The sequence below is a fragment of the Meles meles genome, chromosome 8, assembly GCF_922984935.1.
Source record: "Meles meles chromosome 8, mMelMel3.1 paternal haplotype, whole genome shotgun sequence".
NCBI classification, from domain to species: Eukaryota; Metazoa; Chordata; class Mammalia; order Carnivora; family Mustelidae; genus Meles; species Meles meles.
This window is the reverse complement of record NC_060073.1, coordinates 28,188,458-28,196,902: the sequence shown is the minus strand read 5'-3', so window position 1 is coordinate 28,196,902 and position 8,445 is coordinate 28,188,458. Positions and strand designations below refer to the sequence as shown.

Genomic DNA, 8,445 nt, shown 5'->3' with positions numbered 1-8,445 from the left:
AAGCCCCAGCCCACCCAGCTGTTCATCTGAGGATTAGCCTCCATGACCACGTGACTCTATAAAAACATCTCAGCTACACCTGGGTGGCTCAGTCGTTGAGTGTCTGCCTTCGGCTCAGGTCCTGATCCCAGGGCCCTGGGATCTGGCCCCACATCAGGCTCCCTGCTCAGTGGGGATCCTGCTTCTCCCACACCCCCTGCTTGTGTTCCCTTTCTCACTGTGTCTCTCTCTTTCAAAATAAATAAAATCTTTTAAAAAAAATCATCAAGCTGGTTAATTTTTTTAAAAAAAGATTTTATTTATTTACTTATTTAAAGAGAGAAAGAGTATGAGTCCGGGGTGGGAGTGGGGCAGAGGGGGAGAGAGAAACTCAATCAGATTCTGTGCTAAGCACAAAGCCTGATGTGGGGCTCGATGTCACGACCCTGAGATCATGACCTAAGCGGAAATCAAGAGTCGGATGTCCAACCGACGGTGCCACCCAGGCTACCCAATCTAGGTAGCTAATTAATTCAGGGGGAAAAAGTGTTGCTTCACATAATTTGTGGGTCAAGAGTGTTAACCCCAGCACATCTGGGAGAAATAGATGATGGATTGAGACACAGTTGCTGTTTTTCCAGTGATGTGTACTAAGGAATTTTGAAAATACTGGGCTAATAGGATCAGGAGAGGACTCAAATGGCATTTGCAGATTTTTTTTCTGCAGCCCTACCCTACCCAGATTGGTAAGGTTTCCTGGCAGATGCAATTGCTAATATTTTTTATCAGAAGAAAAATATTACTCCTACCTCTTCTTATTACAAACTATCAAGCTAATGACCATTGTCTAGTAATGACTTCCAGGATGGCCTGTGTGATTTTTTTTACCTGACACTACTTGAATTTTTCATCTTAAAAGTCCTTGGGAATCTTTGTAAGTTCATACCATGGCAGCTTTAGAGAGTTCTGTGGTATTTTGTTTCTAATGTAGACACAGCCTTATAATTTACAGCAGTGTTCACTAATTAAAATTGTAAGCATAATTACTATCCATGATACTCATTATTAGTTAGCATTCATAAAGCCTCAAAATTCACTTCATCCTTTCAAGTAGTGAGTAATTAGTTTCTTTGGGTTTGTAGCTTTATCATCCCTTTATGACCCACTCGGAAGAAATAAACAAACAACCTCCTGGGAGACTGCTTTAAAAAGCTGGAAATATATTGTCCAGCTATTGCAATGAGGCTAATACAATGCAGGAAATATGACTTTCCCGTGGTTTTACTAGCCAGTTTTTCCTTGTATTTATTCCGCAAATAACTATTCAGCCCTAGTACGTACTAGGAATGTTGTCGAGATAGAGATGAATCACTCAGGGATTCTGTCCTCAAAGACCTTAAGGTTTTGGTGACAAGAAAATGAGATGGTACAAATATACATAAAATGAACCACAGTGGTGCATGTTGGTAAAGATGACCATGGACACGGTCAAAGCAGAGAATGACTGTTCTCTGCTGTATACTCAGCACCTAACAGAGTATATTAAAATAGGAGGTTTGATAAGTAACTTTTTGGATCAATGAATGAATGAATAGTTGAATGTATTAATTTGTATTCCTTCCAAGATGCATCAGTGGGATATTGAATTTTTTCTTCATCTGACTTTTTTCATTGTTCTCAGGAATCTCAGCCAGCATGGCTGTCTCTCTGCCACCCACCCTGGGACTCGCTTCGGCCCCAGATGAAATTCAGCACCCACATATTAAATTTTCAGAATGGAAATTTAAACTATTCAGGGTGCGATCTTTTGAAAAGGCGCCCGAAGAGGCTCAAATAGAAAAGAAAGTTTCCTCGGAGGGGAAACCTTCTCTGGAGCAATCTCCAGCAGTCCTGGACAAGGCTGATGGTCAGAAGCCAGCTCTGAGTCAACCGGCAGTAAACGTTCACCCCAAGTTTCTGAAGAAATCCCATGATGATGGGAAAGCAAGAGACAAAGCCATCCACCAAGCCAACCTTCGACATCTCTGCCGTATCTGTGGGAATTCTTTTAAAACTGATGAGCACAATAGAAGATATCCAGTCCATGGGCCCGTGGACGGTAAAACCCAAGTCCTTTTACGAAAGAAGGAAAGGAGAGCCACATCCTGGCCAGATCTCATTGCCAAGGTCTTCCGGATGGATGTGAAAGCAGATGTTGACTCCATCCACCCCACTGAGTTCTGCCATAACTGCTGGCGCATCATGTACAAGAAGTTTAGCAGCGCCCCATGTGAGGTTTCCTTCCCAAGGAATGCAACCATGGAATGGCACCCACACACACCATCCTGTGACATCTGCCACGCTGCCCGCCAGGGACTCAAGAGGAAGAGCCATCAGCCAAACCTGCAGCTCAGCAAAAAACTCAAAACCGCGGTTCACCGAGCTAGAAGAGCCCGTCGGCACAAGAGAAGAGCCCAGGCAAAGATTAGCAGCAAGGAAGTGATGCAGAAGATTTCCAACTGCAGTCATATACATCTTAGTACCAAGCTTCTTGCCGTGGACTTCCCGGCACACTTTGTGAAATCCATCTCCTGCCAGATTTGTGAACACATTCTGGCTGACCCTGTGGAGACCACCTGTAAGCACGTGTTTTGCAGGATCTGCATTCTCAGATGCCTGAAAGTCATGGGCAGCTACTGTCCCTGTTGCCGATATCCCTGCTTCCCTACTGACCTGGAGAGCCCAGTGAAGTCCTTTCTGAGCATCTTGAATTCCCTGATGGTAAAATGTCCAGCCAAAGAGTGCAACGAGGAGGTCAGCTTGGAAAAATACAATCACCATGTCTCAAGCCACAAGGAATCCCAAGAGACTTTTGTGCATATTAACAAGGGGGGTCGGCCCCGCCAGCATCTCCTGTCCTTGACCCGAAGGGCTCAGAAGCACCGCCTGAGGGAGCTCAAGCTCCAAGTCAAGGCTTTCGCGGATAAAGAAGAAGGTGGAGACGTGAAATCGGTGTGTCTGACCTTGTTCCTGCTGGCGCTGAGGGCCAGGAACGAGCACAGGCAGGCGGACGAGCTGGAGGCCATCATGCAGGGACGGGGCTCTGGCCTGCAGCCAGCTGTCTGCCTGGCCATCCGTGTCAACACGTTCCTCAGCTGCAGTCAGTACCACAAGATGTACAGGACTGTGAAAGCCATCACCGGGAGGCAGATTTTTCAGCCTTTGCATGCCCTCCGGAATGCTGAGAAGGTCCTCCTGCCGGGCTACCACCACTTTGAGTGGCAGCCGCCTCTGAAGAATGTATCCTCCAGCACCGACGTGGGCATTATTGACGGCCTGTCGGGGCTGTCCTCCTCTGTGGACGATTACCCCGTGGACACCATTGCGAAGCGGTTCCGCTATGATTCGGCTTTGGTGTCTGCTCTGATGGACATGGAAGAAGACATCCTGGAAGGCATGAGAGCCCAAGACCTTGATGACTACCTGAACGGCCCCTTCACCGTCGTGGTCAAGGAGTCTTGCGACGGAATGGGAGACGTGAGCGAGAAGCATGGGAGCGGGCCTGCAGTTCCAGAAAAGGCCGTTCGATTTTCGTTCACGGTCATGAAAATTACGATAGCACATGGCTCCGAACATGTGAAGGTGTTTGAAGAAGTCAAACCCAACTCCGAACTGTGTTGTAAGCCCCTGTGTCTCATGCTGGCAGATGAGTCTGACCACGAGACCCTGACGGCCATCCTGAGCCCCCTTATTGCTGAGAGGGAGGCCATGAAGAGCAGCCAGTTAATGCTCGAGATGGGAGGCATCCTTCGGAGTTTCAAGTTCATCTTCAGGGGCACCGGCTACGATGAGAAACTCGTCCGGGAAGTCGAAGGCCTCGAGGCTTCTGGCTCAGTCTACATTTGTACCCTTTGTGACGCCACCCGCCTAGAAGCATCTCAAAATCTGGTCTTCCACTCCATCACCAGAAGCCACTCCGAGAACCTGGAGCGCTATGAGGTCTGGCGTTCTAACCCGTACCACGAGTCCGTGGAAGAGCTGCGGGACCGGGTGAAAGGGGTCTCATCGAAACCTTTCATCGAGACGGTCCCTTCCATAGATGCGCTCCACTGTGACATTGGCAATGCAGCCGAGTTCTACAAGATTTTCCAGCTAGAGATAGGGGAGGTGTACAAGAATCCCAACGCCTCCAAAGAGGAAAGGAAGAGATGGCAGGCTACGTTGGACAAGCATCTCCGGAAGAAGATGAACCTGAAACCGATCATGAGGATGAATGGCAACTTTGCCAGGAAGCTCATGACCCAAGAGACCGTTGAAGCAGTCTGTGAGTTAATCCCCTCTGAGGAGAGGCACGAAGCTCTGAGGGAGCTGATGGACCTTTACCTTAAGATGAAGCCTGTGTGGCGATCATCGTGTCCTGCCAAAGAGTGCCCAGAATCTCTCTGCCAGTACAGCTTCAATTCACAGCGTTTTGCTGAGCTCCTCTCTACCAAGTTCAAGTATAGATATGAGGGCAAAATCACCAATTATTTTCACAAAACCCTGGCACATGTCCCTGAAATTATTGAGAGAGATGGCTCCATTGGGGCATGGGCAAGCGAGGGAAATGAGTCTGGCAACAAACTGTTCAGGCGCTTCCGAAAAATGAACGCCAGACAGTCCAAGTGCTATGAGATGGAAGACGTCTTGAAACACCACTGGCTGTATACCTCCAAATACTTGCAGAAGTTTATGAATGCTCATAATGCATATAAAAACTCCGGGTTTACCTTAAGCTCGCAGGCAGCTGTAGGGGACCCCTTAGACTTAGAGGACTCTCCGGAAACTCAAGATTCAATGGAATTTTAAGGAGGGCAGCTGCTTTTGAGTTAGTTTTGCAAATCAGTTTTCCTCTGGGTTGCACTGAGACCCCCTCCTCACACGCTTCAGTCCTGTGTGTAGGGTGTCGCCACCCAGGCAGTGGTAGACGGGAGAGGCCCGCGGTGCTGCATGCATGTCAGGAATGGATAACTGATGAGCTGATTGCTGGAGCTGTTTAGGGAGTTCAGAAAAGCAACAGGAAAAATCAGTTATTTGAAAGCTCAGTAACTCAGAACAGGAGTAACTGCAGGGGACCAGAGATGAACAAAGATGTGCATTGTGTGTGACTGAGTGACATGGAAAATCATAGCCAAGGTTGTCAAAGAACAGCCCAGGAAGCCAGGAAAGGAATTTGTTTTGTGGTTTCCATTCTCTACCCCTTCAATTTATATACTTTGTATTGAGATATACATGGTTTTTTTTTATATATATATATATATATATATATATATATATATACCATTTCTGGAGAATTCTTTATTTTGTAAATTTCGCAGATCTGGGCTTATGCCACAAGATTAAAAAATCTTCAAAAGCTTTTCATATTTCTCTAATAAGAACATCTTAAATACTTGTATGACATGATGGCCTTTGCAGAGTGCTTCAGTGCGTTTTCTCACTTGGCACATTTATGCAGAAATACCCTACATCCAGGAAAATTTTGGAAAGTCAGCCCTCTTCTGGGTTTCAATGATGTCACCATGGAGTGACCTTAAGAGTTTAGGAGGTCATCTGTGACTATGTATTTTTTCAGTAATAAAGTTGGAAGAATAAAACTGTTATCTACAGTTATTTATTGAGTTTTCTGATAATTCATTTTTACTTAACTGTTGGTAGCCAGGTATGATTTTTTTCTTTTTTTTAAATTTTTATTTTTACTTTTTAATTTCAATTAATTTAGCATCTCTGATGCTCGTATAGAATCTTAAAGCCACAGAGGCTTTTAAGATCTGGGTTTACTCACTGTGTAACAACAGGTTTAATGTCTTACCGAAAATTTCTGCCAGATTTTTCTCCATGTGAAACCTGGGTCAGTTTTACTAAATCCAGATTTCATGGAGTCTTTCCCTCTGAAGTGTGTTACTCTTTCTATTAAGATCAGTTTACTTTCAGTGCATTCAGATTTTTGGAGCAGGATACTTTTATACTTTTTTTACCTGTTAAATTTAGATGAAGCCTGTTCATAGCACAGAGGAAGAGTTGACATTTGTAGAGTGTTTTTTTCCCCATTTTAAAATATTTTCACATTCATTTTACTTTGTTTCTCCTCACAACAACTCTGTGAGGGTAGACATTGTTACTATTCCCACTTGAGGGAGGGTTAAATAATCTGTCCAAAGTTATGGTGATAATAAATGTCTAATCTGGAATTTGAACTCAGGCCTTTTGTCTCCAAATTCCATACTCTTTCTACTAAAAAAATTAACCACCATCTTTTTTTTTTTTTAAATAAGACAGTATCATAATTTGTTTAGGATCTCAAACTAATCATTGCAGTTTACAATTCTTGGGAGCGGGGATGGTGGGTTTGATAAGTCATTATTGTGCTTTGGGCCTTTTGGTAGGAGAAAGTGATGGGAAAGCTCCTGAGAGCCCCCCCAAATCTGGGGTGGCTCCAGTTATTTGGAAACCATTGTCTTCATCCTTAGAAATTTGGGAATTGCCAATTGCTGGCAATTTAGAGCCGGCATAGGATTTTATATGCTGTGAGTCATAATGATATGTTAGTGTTAATTAGTTTTTTTTTTCTTTCTTTGATTTTATTGGCCATAATTGCCACTATTCATACACAGTATATCAAAGAGCTGTGTAATTTAGTTGTCAAACGTGTGTCAGAGGCATTATCCTAAATAATATGCATGTGGTGCTTTTGCAGGGATTGAACCCCCCATTTTCCATTAAAAAAAATACAGCAGTTTTCCTTGCTTTTTATATACAACATATGTAGAAATCACAAAGACATTTGTAATTTAGTTGTCAAAAATATATACACATTTTAATTGTGTTTTTCTCGAAAATGTCAAGTTTTGTATTTGGCAAACTAATGGGCTTCTGGGCCACCCTTCCCTTCCTCTCATTTAATCCTTACAGCATGTCTCTGCACTAATAAACAGCTAAATTCATGTAATCACTCATTTCCTGAAGCACGCTGGTGCTGGTTATTTGTAGACCCTCCAACCTGCCCCCCCACCCTGTTTCCACTCTGTTGCCTGATTGGTAGCACTGTAAATACTTTCCGGTATTAAATTCTCCTTTTCTAGCATTGGAGGAACTATTTTGAACGCATATGCACACCGTATGATTTACAAAACAACCTTCGCAATAATCTCTTAATCAAATGCCGTTTTGATAAGCCCCAGGAACATCTGGCCGCAGACATTTCAGGATGTAGAAACACTGCCTATGGTTGTGTTAGCCCTCTTTGTTGAGACTGCAATATCCAAGGCCTGGTTTTATTCTCAGGTTTTATTTTCGACAACGCCCATTGTAAGTGTGGTCACATACTCCAGGGAAATTAACCACACAGGATAGAGCATTTTTTTTTTTTTTTTGAGTATAGACTGGGGCTTCAGAAGGGCAATACATTTTCCTCCCATGAAACCTGATTCTACAAGTTTTCCTGCCAACCCACGGATGCACACTGCAGGGACCAGTATAATGGCTGATGAAAACTGAGGAATGGTCCAGGGGAGGTCAGAAAGTGCTCTGGGATTCATAAACAAGCACTGAGGTGCCAGAGCAGGAGAAAAGATACCTTTTTCCAGGTGAGCTGGAATTTAGTTTTGCCTCAATTTGTTTTCACACAATAGAGATGAAGATAAAGATTTTGTTGGTTGAGTAGGCAGGTCTCGCATTATATCAAACAGAACTCAAATTCCGCACAACCAGGAGACAGCACCAGTGGTGTTTGGGAGGAACGAATCAGCAAGCCATGCAAGGGATTTCTGAGTGCGGGTAGTGTATGTCTCTTCCGTTTTTGTATGAGCGATGCTCCATTCTTGTACTGTGAAGACATTTTAAGTAAGGGTGGATATTTTGTTCTCTTTTATCTTGTTTTTTTTTTTTTTTCTTTAACTATAGTAATCTACATAAATACACCTTGGAAATCATTTTTGGTAAGATTTTTGTGCAGAACTGCCTTACAGTTTGTTTTCTTCTTAACAAATAATCATAAACTTTGTTTAATGACTCCCAAGAGCCTTCTTTTTTGTGTTTTAGGGAAAGTTCAGGTGTCAGGATGCAATGGAATTTATTTGATGTTGGTGACCTGTGTTTCCATGTCAAATGTTTTGAAATTAAATAAAGTATGTGTTTCAATACTTACTTTCATATTTTAATATTTTTTCTTCTTATTAATATTATGGTTATTGTTAACAATTTTATGCTTAAGTATTTGAAATAAAGGTTTGAAATTTGGAAATGAGTGTGTATTGTGATTTATATTCAAATAATTCTCTTGAGTGCAACATTTGAAAAAATGAAGTAACGCATATTTCCTGAGGGAAATACAAAATAAATTTGGTGGCCTTTAGAATAAAGGGCAACAGAATAGTGATTAATAGATATCATTTACCCTAATACCAGCTGAGACCATTTGTTTCTGGATATTTGAAGTGAATAGTAAGC

At 42.9% G+C, this 8,445-nt stretch overlaps 1 protein-coding gene across 1 annotated transcript; it reads left to right on the top strand.

Annotated features, from left to right (window-relative positions):
- The first annotated feature begins 1,674 nt into the window (after positions 1-1,674).
- RAG1 (recombination activating 1) lies at positions 1,675-4,806 on the top strand. Its single transcript, XM_046014232.1, has one exon. It carries the CDS (start codon positions 1,675-1,677, stop codon positions 4,804-4,806), a length of 3,132 nt encoding a protein of 1,043 aa, XP_045870188.1.
- Positions 4,807-8,445: the final 3,639 nt, after the last annotated feature.